At 38.6% G+C, this 14,139-nt stretch overlaps 1 protein-coding gene across 1 annotated transcript in view; it reads right to left on the reverse strand.

The window, feature by feature from the left end:
* The window catches only part of LOC149177555 (uncharacterized), a 179,342-nt gene extending 168,578 nt beyond the window's left edge, over positions 1-10,764 (reverse strand). The window contains exons 1-2 of the mRNA XM_089421789.1: positions 10,649-10,764; positions 8,258-8,405 (exon numbers count right to left, since the gene is read on the reverse strand). Of these exons, the coding sequence (XP_089277915.1) occupies positions 8,258-8,405; positions 10,649-10,764 (264 nt within the window). The remainder of the gene's footprint in view (positions 1-8,257; positions 8,406-10,648) is intronic.
* Between the last annotated feature and the right edge of the window lie 3,375 nt (positions 10,765-14,139).

Raw genomic sequence — 14,139 nt, forward strand, 5'->3', positions numbered from 1 at the left:
AAAAACCCCTTAATTGTAGATCCTTAATCACAAATTTAAATTTTTAGAATTTTTTAAATGTTTAGAATTTTAAAAGTTTTTTCATTTTTATATTTTGAAAATTTTAAATATTTTTAGGATTTTAAATTTTTTTTTTTTTTTTTTTTTTTTTAAGTTTTTCAAAATCAAGATGAAATAAAAAATAAAAAAGGTGAAGTGAAATGAAAAAAGTATTAGAATCTGTATGTACAAAAATAAAAAATAAAAAAATTAGAATGAGTGAAATATCACATGAAAATCAAAACGAAAATAAAAATAAAAATCAAACTTAAATCAAAATCAATGAAACTAACCCTAAGTCCTAACTTCTAAGTCCTAAATATATATACAAGTGAATTAAGAACCAAACAAAAAATAACGCAGCATACCAAAAAGAGGGTTTCGAAATGTTCGTTCTTTTTTTGTGATTGCAAGTCTGCGCGCGTGAGGAGCAGAAGTCGACGGAATGGTGAAGGGACGAGGTATGGAGCTGCGATGGGGAATACGCTGGTGAGGAAAGATAGAGCACGCGGGAGGGATAGATGCTGACAGAGCAGCGAAAGAAGGTAATGCGAAGAGGCAGTGAAGACCACGTGCAATGAATGGCAGCAGTCAAGGAGGGTAGAAGAGTATGCCTGGGAGGGTTTGGATAGCTGCGTGGAGGGGCTGAGCAGCATTTGGAAATCCACAGGGAACGACGAGGAAACCACAGGCAAGGGAAAAGATGAGGACAGCGTAAGGAAAAGCAACATGATATGGTGGGCAGTGAAGGGTGAAGAAGCAGAGGGGTGCAGATCTGGACGAGATGTGGCAGCATGAATGAGCAGCTGACTGAGGTTTGCGTGGTGGCTGAGGATGCCAGAAGGAAATGCGTGGAGGAAGAGGGAGTGTTGTACGCAGGTTTTGAAGGAGAAGAAAGAGATGAACACAGGAGGGAGCCAACCGCGGAGCTAGAGCAAGTCTGGATGAGAAGCGGTGGAGCTCTAGAGCAGCGGATAGGAAGAAACAGGCAGAGAGCAGCAAGCAGAGAGGAGGGCTTGGACAAAGGATAAAGAAATCCGAAAATTTTCTGAGAAACCCCAAACGCAGATAGAAAATTAAACCCTCAAAAAATTTCCCATAAATAATTAAGATGTCACACTTCTGTTTCAGATTAATCCTTGTAACGCTTATAAAATCTCCCGATCTGAAAAAAACTAAATTAATTCCCTGAAAAAATAATGTTGATGGACCTCCAGAGATCCAGATCTTACCCTCCAGGGCCTAGATCTGGACTCTGTACAGCTTTCAGCTTCAGATCTGCAGCTGCAATACAACAGAAAACACCCAAACGATATACACAATGACCCAAAAAACACTAAAACCCTGAAACCCAAAGTCAGAAAACTGAAGAAAATTACAGATCTATATACAAAAATGGCAGATCTATCAGATCTAGGGAGTGTGAGTCCGACTCCGCTCCCAGATCTGATGATCTGCGGCTCTCAACAGCCAGATCTAACGATTTAGCACAGCAAAATTAATTTTTTTTTAATTTTAGAGGTACTAAGCTTGAAACCCTTCATGCATCACCCATAAAAATATCTTATGATAAGCCCGGGATCAAATTTAAACTGGGCTCTTCGGAAAACACGAATCTGGAGTTGGCTGGTTCAGCCGAGAACTTCCTCAAATGCCCGATGATCTAATAGTCTAGGATTTTCCTGCAAAACTCGATTCAGCCGTCAACATAGAGCGAGAAAACGACAATAAAATTCAAATCTAATAGAGATACCTGCTATTATATTCAAAACTTAAATTACCATTCAAACCCTAGCGACTGAGCAAGATACCTGTACTCAAATCGCTCTTCAGAAAGCTATATCAATGGCCAAAAAGAAATATATGCACAAAAATAATACATCTTACAGCATTTCCATGAAGAGTAACACTAGCATAAATTAACCCCAAAGTTTTTATTTATTGCTCATAAAAAAAGATTACAAGAGAGAGCTTTTCGCATAGTATACGATCAAAAGATCGAATGATACTGACTGACAAATGACCTCCTATTTAAAGATAAATCCTCCAACGGCTAGTTCGAGTGATCCTTGTCAAAGTGATCTCGACCGTTGATGAGGATCAAAATTTCTTTTAATCTCATCCATCGAAATTTTAAATATTAAAGAAATTTCGAATTTTTCAATTAAATGTATTTTAATAAATTCAAAAATTAAAATTTTGCATTTATTTCCTCAAAACTTTGACTTTGACTTAACCCCAAGGGCCTAAGTCATAAAATTTAGCAAAATAATCAATTACCCTTAGTCCTTGGACCAGTTAAGATTTAATTTTTTAAAGGATCCACGAATTTTACCTATGGAAAATTTAAATTTACCTAGAACCTAGGACCTATGAGGGGATAAATTATTTTTCTAACCCTCAAGACATTTTACATCATGAATTTTTTACATTTTTACATCTCAAGGGGGAAAACCCATTTGAACAAGACCCTCATAGACTACCCAGTTCTGCGACACATATATAATCTAGCAGATCAAACAATTTGTAATAAAATAACCTAACCAAATGGTTAGGATTATTCCCAAATCACTTTTACATAGACTCAATCTAGCACACTAGGACTCCCCTGACATTCTGGTGACAAAATCCATTCCGACTTTGAGGTAAGGCTGAAGGAAAACTTTGCCGACCATGGGTCGTTGAGACAAAAAACCTTCCAGAATGTAGATCGTCATCAAAAGATTAGGTTTACCTAGGCAATTACATACACGACATGGATCTGCTGAGATTATTTACAATTTACACATGTAGAAAGGGTTTACAATATAACATGATCAGGTTGATGATGATAGTCAAACAGCACGAACAAATTGATCAAACGCTTTTCCTTTTGCAAAAAAAAGGGGGTGTACTGCTATGGGTCGTTGACACATAGTGGTCAATAGGGTTGATGCACTATTTGCTTGGATTGGAAGTATGGAAGAAGGAAGGGGAGATCTTCCTTGGGCAAGGAAGATACACTACAAATATTCAAAAGAGGTTCAGAATGTAGGACTATAGACCCATGTCTACGCCCATGATCACCAATTTGAAGAAGATAAATGCATCAGATGACAAGGATGTCAACGCCACCGTATATAGACAGCTTATTCGGTCTCTCATGTATCTAGTCAATACCAAGCTAGATATTTGCTTCGCAATCAATACCCTTAGTCAGTTCATGGTAGAGCCGAAAAGGGTACATTGGGCAGCAGCAAGGCACATTTTGAGGTATGTACATGGCACAGTCGAGTATGGGTTGAGATCTACCAGAGCAAATGATGTCAAATTATGTGGATTCATAGATGTAGATTAGGCTGGCAATTCAGTGGACAGAAAAATACCTCTGAGTACTGCTTCAGTGTTGGATCAGGGATGGTTTCTTGGTGTAAGAGGAAGTAGAAGTGAGTAGCACTGAGCTCTGCAGAAGTAGAGTATATGGCAACTAGCACAACTAAGTGTGAAGCTATATGGCTTCGGAAGCTGCTAGTGAGCTTGTTCAAGTAGAGGATGGAGGCGACCAGTGTCTACTGTGATAATCAGAGTTGAATAAAGCTCTCCGAGAATCCAGTGTTTCATGACAGGTCGAAACACATAGATATTTGATGTAATTTCATCAGAGACTATGTACAACGTGGACCAATCCAGCTACAATATGTTCCCATAGAAGTGCAGGTTGCAGATATACTCACGAAATCTCTAGGAGGAGCTAAGTTCGTCTATTTCAAAGAATAGATGGGTATGGTGGAAAACCCGTTTCAGTAGCAGAGGCAGATTATCTTGGATGTTTCTCAGCTGCAGCATTAGCAGATGAGAGGGAGTTGCAGTGTAGATGCAGATGCAATGTTGGTAGTAGTTGGCAGTGCCAGCAACAGCACAGATGTAGTGTATATCAGAGTTGCGCAGTGGTTGGTGGGCATTATGACCAGACATTAGCAGCGTGACAGGAGATGATGCAGAAATAAGGTGTTGTGGCAGGGAGTGCAGCACTAGAACACATTCCTCGCTAAGAGGGAGCGTTATTTTTTGTAGCATCGGATGTGTTCTAGCCACAAAATTTGGTGGAGAGGCTAGAATACATTAGATCTCCAAAACCCAAAAAAAAATTCTAGAAATTCCAACTAGAAGTCTCTCAATTAGATTATTAACCGATTTTTAAATATTTCCTAAGTCTAAACTTAGGGAATATGGTTAATTAATCAGTATTAATTGAGATAAGATGAGAATCATCTAGAAACTCACACGGATTGATCCGGAGATGATACCAGCGATTGATTAAGTTTTAATCTTGGTCGTTGGTGCTCCAACAGTGGATTATAAGAGGAGATTGATGTGGCGAAGGAGAACACACCTGTGCAGATACTCAATTGCCCAGGCAATTCAATTTTCTCTGTGGCAGTAACGCAGCAAAGAAGATAGAGCCAAAGGGTGAGTAGCAGGTGGAAGAGGAGGGTAGCAGTATTTCGGGAGGAAGGTTTCCAGTCCCCAGAAGAGGCAAAGGAAGGAAGCCTGAAATTCTCACAAGGTGAAATTCTCACAAGGTCAATGTAAGCTCTACGTAGAGGGTGACGCAGGAGGCTTAGCACAGAGGCTAGGGAGTTAATTTCAGAGGCAGAAATTAGCTGTGGAGTGAGAGAAAATTCTCACAATAATTTTGCTAGTATTTTCCTCAAATTAGATAACCAATTGGGCATCTAAATTATTACATTCAGAATTGCTGCTGAAGAATAATAATAAAAACCTCATCCGCTGCACCAGTTTTCCCGCATTAGGTTTTTCCAGGGACAATTGTCCAAAAATAACTATGTGAAAATTTGTATGTGTGATAGAATTTCTCGGTTTTCAATATTTTATTTTCCGCAGTATTTTTATGGTGAAAATTGCATTTGTGATTTTATTCGTTGTTTGTCATAGCAAATAAACTGCATAAATAAATTTATAGTTAGAAGAATAATTTCCAATTACTGCAATAGATAAAAATTTCACACAGCTAAAGATTTTTATTATTATGCAGTAGTGATATAATATGAGTACAATCTAGATGCCAAATACTGGCAATCCACAGCAAGAAATTATGGCCAAAATTATCTAGGGGGATTTCCCTTCCTCCACAAGCAACCCCAGCACAACTTTGCTTCAGAAACTCGTCCTCATGGACCTCCCACATTGGCTTCTGCGTAGTGCTTGCGCAGAGCCTTGGACATCTAGCCTACAACTACTTCTAATCAAGTCGTTATGCCTATCTCTGCTGAGGAAAATGATTCTCCGGCATTCGAAAAGACTTTCCAAGCCTCTGGAAGCTGAATCGATTTTTCCCACCGCCAAATCAAATTGCCCTCTGAAGCTAACTGCGTAATCCTTTGCGCTACCTCACTAGGAATAACTTAGCCTCTTGTTGTTGCCTCTCCGGATCTGAAAACTTCCTCTGGATCACTGCCTCTGCCCCTCTTTGTCTCTGCTTCCCTACTAAAGCTTGAACCCTTCCTGCACTGCTGGCTCTCTGGAAAAATGAACTCTCCAAGGAAATCAAACTCTCTATGGTTCTCAAAAGTGTGTTCTCCATCTACCCATTGACTTCTTATAATCTTTTGTTGGACCTCTAGCGATCAAGATTAAAACTTAATCAAGGGCCCATATTAATTCCATGTCGATCTATGCTAGTGTCTAGATGATTCACACCTTATCTCAATTAATTCTTATTAATTAACCCCTTTTCCTAAGTTTAGACTTAGGAAATATTTTAAAAATAGGCTAATAATCTAATTTAGATACTTCTAGGTGGAATTTCCATAAACAATTTTTGGGTTATGGAGAACTCCTGTGTTTTAGCCTCTCCACAATGTTTTGAGACTAGAACACCGCTAATGCAACAAAAACTAACAAATAACACCTTTTACATGGTAAAGGCCAAAACCCAAAATGGAGGAGAGCCTAACTTTGTGGAAGGGGAATTTGATTTTAAATCTTGCATGTCCACACCTAGAGCAATTTAGAAGCCTTGCATGTTGGCAGTACGAATTTGTACATTCTAGTGATCTAATACTTCGCCTATGTTGTTGGACTTAAGGGGTCGACCACTTTCAAGGTCTTATTTGTGATCTTGGACAACATTTTCATCATGGAGACTTCAATGTCCACCTTGGAAGACGAATTGGAAGGCTTGCTTGCATGACTAGAGGATTCTTCACCCTTTGGAGGGCTTTGAAAAGCTACAATTTTCACCTAGGAGCCCATATATTCCCTCACTTGAGGATATGCTCCATTTTGGAGAGATAGTTTCATTTAGATCATTGTACATGTGGCTTGGCCACATTACTTTATTCTAGTTTAGGCCACACATAGTTGGAGAGGAGACTCATTTTATTTCTCCTTGGGCTAGATTTATGGATTTCATTGAAATATTAATATTTTGTTGTAAAGAAAGTTGAGCATCTCTCTATAAATAGAAATGCACTTCTTCATCTATACTCATGATGGAATTGGAAGAGAAATCCCTTCGCATTTTCAGAAATTTTGTTGGAAACCTTTATTCTTCTTCTTTGTCCTATGGATGGCTAGCTAGAGCGCTCTTATGAAGGTGTTATTTCTGGATGCTTCTCAATGAATGGATATTCAATGGAATGAATGGCTTTGTGTGTGATTTGACGAGTAAGCAGTCTCTTCATTTCCTTGTGGTATTTTATCCTGAAGGTTGTGGTCTTCTTCTCTAGTGGTGGTGGTGCACCCTCTTCTTCCTTGATATATCCCTTCTCAATGACATTGGAAGAAATCTAGTGGAAAATCTTCCCCTAACCTTCCAAAAACTTGTTAAGCAACTAGGTGATCTATTAGGGTTTGTAATGGTCAACCCTAGTTATCATTTTGGTTTTACTTGTAACCTCTAAACAAGGAGCTTTAGTTGACCACATATGCCCAATGAAAAGAAACTAGTTTCCAATATTTCCATCAACCGTATTCCCTAACTCATTCAAAAACATTTTGCTGGATTACTCTTCAAGAACAACTTTGAACTCACCACCCTAAAATCCTAGCAATCCTACACTAGGGAAGCCCACTCGTGCCAAAGAAGAGCCGGCCAAAAGTGTAGAAGAGAGTTGATGAGGTGACAATGGCCTCCCTTTATGACTTTCTCTCAAGAAGTGCAGGATTGTGTGATACAGGCTCAAAATTGTTAGTATTTTGAAGGCTGGCTCTTGATAGGTCAGTTGAGAGAGAGATTGGCATGTTGAAGACAGGTTTACAGAAGAGTTGAGCAAGTTGGGGAAGGAAGAAACCCTACAGATGCAGGGGTGAGGATGAAACTAGGACCATAGAGTTGAAGGAAAATGACAAATTCCTAGAACAATGGCGTGAAGTATTGAGTAACATGTGTAAACTGATTTTCAGTAAAGAGAACAAGTAAATCCCCTTATTTGTGACTCTGCTTTATTCTTTGAATCTTTTGTAATACCTAAAATTCTGTGGCATTGTGTTGTATATTGTTTCCCACATGTTCTTACTGCACTATGCCTGTGGGAGAAGCCCTGAGAAGAGAATATGGCCTGCTATGTTGCTTACTGTAGCAGTTAACCACAAATGACTGTTGTTCTGATTGCTGACTATAATTTCGCTTAGTAAACCCTCAGTATCAGTGATTCTTGCATATTAACTTTAGATCCATTGAAGTTTATACAAGGGATTTGTCATTCATTTGAGAGAACCTTCCATGCATCTTTTGCTTTTATCTTCAAACTCATGCCAAAATTACGTCAGATGTAGAAGTCATTCCCAATGGTAATAGGGCCTCATTAATCAATAAATGTGACAGATATCTTGATGTGCAATCCAAATCATTGTGTAATGCATTGCCTCAAATGCCTTCAAGATTTACAAGCATGAATTTAAACTCAAAACTGGCACCAACACTTAGGCCTTCATAAGAAGTTTAAACCTAAATCCACTTTGTCTCTATTGTTTATATGCAAACAGAAAAACTGGAACAAACTTATGGAATTTGTTTGTTATAAATCATGCCAGCTTCCCTTTATGCTATGCATTTAATAGTTGGTAGTATTATCAATAATTCAAATAGTATATCAAGCCAGCAATGAAAACACCAAATGTCACATAACATGCAAGGAAATGTCAGCAATTAGAGATGGTCTCAAGAATCCAACCATATTTAAACGTGAAAACATAAAATATAGGGATGACTTACGGTCTGCACTGTAGATCCATTATTTAATGAGGTTCCATAAAAATTTATTGCGGGTACTTCAAACTGCCAATCAGGCACATATAGACCATATAAACATCCCACGTAAAGTGTTGATAGTAGAACTGCAACGACCCTACATAAAAAAAAACTACAGTTGTCACAACTTTATAATAGATGCCATTCAGTTACTTTTATTGAATGACAATCTAACTTATAATAGAAGATAACATTGACTAGAAACAATTTCCCTGAACTAAATCTTAACATCATTAAAAACCAAACAGGTGTAGTATAATCATGTAAGTACAAAATGTCAGATACAATTAAATTCTTTATCTTCGCAACTGCACTCCACCCAAAGAAAAGCAATGGACACTTTTAGATGGTTTAAAATATGCATAACTAAAATTTCATGCAATTTTGCATAGAACCAAGTCTATCTTACAGAGATCTTCACAATGTCACTGCATAAGCAAAAGTCTAACATATGCAGTTGTCCAGCGATATTGACTTAATATAGTTGAAAAATGAAATATTCTGGGAAGAAGCAAAAAGTAGCCTTTCATTTTTTTCCTCTTTATTCTTTCGTTCTTTTTTTTGTGGGGGTGCGGGAGGAGGAATAACATTTCATATCTGGGAAAACACCACTAGTTATCTTATTTTACTGCAAATTTCATATGCTTACATTTTTTTCCTCTTTACTATTTTTTTTGGAGTGGGGGTGGTGGTGATGAGGGAATAACATTCGCTATCTGGAAAACACCACTAGTTATCTAGTTTTATTGCAAATTTCAAATGCTTGCATGTAGATCAATCATAACAAGGGAGGTAAACCATTACTTAATATTAAAAATTTATTGAATTAAATATAAGAGATCAAAAATTGGCAACCAACCTGGAGAGTCGGGTCTAGTTCCAATACAAACTTGACATTTCAGAAAGAAGAATAAACCACACAAGTCTTATGATTGAAATATGCTGACACAGATTTAGAAAAAAAAAAATAGAATCCTGCAGCTGAGGATTTTAATTATTAAATTCTTCAGAAAAATATAACAACTGGTTGTTGTAAAATGGCAAACCTCCAAAAAATTATTATGATCACTTCTGTAAGTCTCCTTGACCTCCTGGAAGCAATTTGTCCCACCAGAACAAATTTGACCTCCCTCTGAAGCTCAATCTGGCTCACATGTGCGGCTTGGCAGAGAAACTCGGCCCTCTTGGCAACTCACATTGGCTGGGAAAAATAACTGAGCCTCCACTAGAAAATATCGACTTCTATTGGAAAATCAAGCGTCCTATGCAAATCGATCTCTCTTGCAAATTCTCCTTGCTCCAAAATTTCTCCCTCTCTAAGCAATTCACACTGCCTGCTAGGGTAATTCGCACCCCTGCCTGAACCAACTCGCACTGCTGGAAATTTGGCCTTTCTCTGCAGAAAAATCGATCTCCAAATCTCCCTAGAAATATCTATGAAGAATCCCTCAAGCAATCTTTGTTGAAACCCCTGTTGTTGATGTCCCCGCCTTGCCTTTGTGCCCTTGCTATCACTGCAACTCTAGGTCTCAATGTGTTCTCCAAATGACCCATCGATCTCTTATTAAAATCTTGCATTGATGAATCTACGGCCATGATCTAATCACAATCAATGGCTAAGATCATCTTGACCCCATCAAGTGATTTTTTCAGAAGTCTCTAGAGGAAAATCAATTTACCCCAATTAATATTGATTAATTAAGCTTATTTCCCTAAGTTAGACTTAGGAAAATTAATTAACTGCTTAATTAAATCTAATCAAGGCCTTTTCTTGCGAAACCTTTTCTAGGTATTGGAGAAAATGTGTTCCCTAGCCTCATAGACATAATTTGAGACTAGAACACCTGTTTGAGCTACACAAACTAACACTCCCTCTTAGCGAGGAAGGTGTTTTGCATAACACCCAACTTGTCTCTAAAGAAGATGAATCTCGCCTTCCCCAAAACTTTCTTCAGAATATCTACTACTTGCTCATCTGTAGGTATACATTATCGCTAGACAACCTTGCGCTGCACACAATCCCTGATGAAGTGGTATCTGATGTCTATATGCTTGGACCTGTCATGAAACATTGGATTCTCTGACAACCTGATGCAACTCCGATTGTCGCAGTGTATCACCGTTGTCTCTATCCTCTAACCAAACATGGCCATTGGTAGCTTACAAAGCCACGTGGCCTCACATGTAGGCATGCACGCTGCTATGTACTCTGCCTCTGCAGAACTCAATGCCATGGAGTTCTGCTTCCCACTGTACCAAGAAACAACTCTTGATCCCATGCTGAAGCTTCACCCAAACGTAATTTTCTGACCTACTATATTACCTACCAAATCTGCACCAGTATAGCCAACCAACCTGACACCATCACCTCGAGCATATCCAATCCCATACTCAACTGAGCCATGCAAATACCTGAACACGTAGATTGCACGAAACGCCGAAACATTTTGAAGTTTCCGAAACAGGTACATTTAGAAACGTCACCTCCCAAATATGGAAATGTCGGCTAAAACGCCATATATACATACATACATACACATATATATATACACACACATAAAGAAATTTATAAATAAGTGAATAACACATTATCTTGCAAGAAAAAAGGGAATAAGACCCATAGATGACAAATTAGAAGTAAACCAAGACTATAATAACTCTCATAGATGATTACATAATGGTCGAGTTTCGGTCAAGTTTTGACCGAGTTTCGAAGTTTCGGGTATGGGTACGTCCCGAAACATAGGGTTCCTAGAAGTTTCGTGCAACATTTTTGTCATTGTCCAATGCACTCTCTTTGGCTCCCCCATGAACTGACTAAGAGAGTTTACGGCATAGGATATGTCTGGCATGCCTAGTGTTGACCAAATACATGAGAGAGCCTATCAATTGCCTATACTAGGTGGGGTCCACATCCTTCTCTCTAGATGCATCTATTTCCTCTAATTAGTGATCATGGATGTAGACATGGCTCTGCAATCCTCCATCCCAAATATCCTCATATATATATATATATATATATATACACAAGTTAAATGCTTCATTTCAAGTGAGTCTTGGGGATCATTACAGAAAAGAAGAGAGTTCACAACTCGTGAACTTAAAAAAGGAGGACAGAAGACGGAGAGACCAATCACTGGATATCTGAAATAGATGAAATCGTAAAAGCTCGGACCTGTGAGACATTTGTCCAGTTTGGGTAAAGTCCTATTCTATGGACAAGCACATTTGAAAGGATCGGACCAGGTGAAGCGGGCATCAGTGAGTAACTCAAAGTTACAACGAATGTGCGAAGGAGCAGATCTTTTGTAGCTCGACAGAAGTGCAGACCGTAAGAGCAGTTCTGTGAAGGAGCTCAATGGAAGAACTAGCGCATTAAGGGGTGAAGGAAGCCTCAGATCGTCAGTAAGGAAAGGTACTGCAGCATCAGGAGATGGATCTGGTTGTACTCCGTTGAAGCAAACAGACATGTGAAGAGTAGAACAAAGTTGTGAATAATCTATTTTGAGAAATTTGAGGGGTTGGTGCCCCAGGGGTTGGAGCCTCTAAAACAGAAAATGATAGGGTTGGAGCCCTAGAGGTCGGAGCCTCACGAAAGTCCAAGTTGGTGCTTGGCAACAGGTTGGAGCCTGAAAGATAAAAGGGTTGATGCCCGCAATTATCATTGTACACAATTTTTTGTAAAAGAGGATTGGTGTCCTCAATTATTTATAATAAAATCCTTATTATTTACTTCTCTGTGTGTAATTGTGAAGAATCTTAACTAGTAAATTTAACAATTGAAAGGAAATATTGATTCACCCCCATCTTGTTGAAGAATCTAGGGCATGCATAATTAAATTGATTCTTCGTTACATGATAACAATTTGTGAAGTGTTTATACAATTAATCTTAGCTTGATGTTCCATTCATTATTAGTGTGAGTGTTTACTTCATCAAACTGCTATCAAAAACAAAAGAGACAAGAACACAAATATTTGGCTTACTGCCAAGGCCAAAACCTCTCCCTCTTGGAGAGGAAAACCCACGCAAAATTCTTCTTATAGTGATTTCATTGACGAATACCAAGACCATGACCCTTGACACAATCTGCCTCTCCAAGACCAAGACATCAATCCTCTTCTTCATTGCTGCTGGAATCATCATCCTTGTTGCACCTCTGCCTCACTAAGATCTTCATTACTGTGGACATCATTGTTGCACTATGATTGTCTCTTGAGATTGCCACAGAGGTGATCTTGGCTTCTTCATTGAGATCATGATCTTTCAAGAGCAAGATCATGATCTTTGTCACTGATCATTATTGTCATCACAGTTTCCTTTATGATTCTATATCATAACAATTGTTGTCATTACAGTTTCCTCATCTGCACCATTTGACACATCTTGAAAACCTCATCACTGCTCCTCTATATGTCTTGGCTTCGCAATTCTCTTCAACATGTTTATATATAATATACATATGTCGAGACTATAGTTGTCACTACTCATCAAGACTATTTCTCCTTATCATTGTGATATTGCTCATTGCAATGAGATGACTGATTAGGTCTACATCTTTGATCTCATCAATACTGTAACCAATTATATCATTGTCCTTGAGGTATGCGAGGTAGTAGAAGCAAAGTGTATATGTCGAGATTGTTGTCACAGGACTTAAGATGATGTCGAGACTGTTATGTGTCCTCATCTTAAACCCTTTCTGCTCCATACGTTTGATATTGACACATGACTACACCTACAGGTATGCCGAGATCCTCCATCCGAGATCTACATCTTCTGTTCATAAATACGTCGAGATTATCATCACAGAAATTATGTTTATGCCCAAATCACACGTTAATACTCAGCCTTTTTTGCTTTATCCATCTGAGGACTTCACCTTCAGATCACAGGTATGCCGAGAGGAGATTAACCTAGGTTTTGTTGCTCCTTATACCCATCTGAGGAGGCAGCTAAACCCTAGATCTATCCTACCTTAATGCGGATCTTCTACTCCTCAATTACCCGAAAATTCAGAGACAAATTGTGAGTTCTCTTATGTAATTTGCGCTGACCCTTCGTGGGTATTTATAGTAGTGTGTGCTCCTATTTGAGCCGACTTGAGTGTGAACGGATGTGTCTCTTCCCTTGAGCCGACATGACCTTTATTTATGAATTTTAATTCATATTGGAGCTGACATGAAGAATTCCTTCTCCTTTTCGCTTGCAGACTTCTTGGAGGATTATGCTTGGTCTTTGGAGGGCTTCTACACAACTTTGTGGACTTGTTTACATTTACATAAACTCATGAGGAGTTTCTATACACATGACATGACTCTTTGACATATAAATAAATCCTAAAGACATCAAGAAGAAGTCTTTCACCTAGTGACACTTCTTTCTCATGAAACCCATGTAGCAAGGCATACAAAAATAATTTATTTCCTTTTATTACATCGTTTACAAAGATCATGTCATTATGAAGACCGAACCTAGTTACACTTTCTTCAACACTCCCTCTTAACTAGGGAGGAATTCATAATGGTATTTGGTTATTCTCAATCTAAAGAATTTCTCATAAGAAGAATCGGATTTGCAATCCATTTGTTATAGCATCATTTCAACCAACATTGTTTTCATATAGCAAGGCCTTGACTAACAGCTCCATCTCTCACTCAGATCAGAGCACAATGTTGGCGAGACCAATGACTGATAGACACACATCATCATTGTCTCTCTTAGGGTCTACCCACCCAGGCGTTCTCTGAGTACACCCTACTAGGACTATTCTCATCTTGGGTTCTGAGCCCTCAAGAATATCGGTCCTCTTTCCCACTCTTATCTTGGATGCCCTACCACATCCT

This window comes from Pinus tabuliformis, chromosome 4_1, assembly GCF_031772625.1.
Source record: "Pinus tabuliformis cultivar Carrire ecotype Pingquan chromosome 4_1, CPIR1, whole genome shotgun sequence".
NCBI lineage: Eukaryota > Viridiplantae > Streptophyta > Pinopsida > Pinales > Pinaceae > Pinus > Pinus tabuliformis.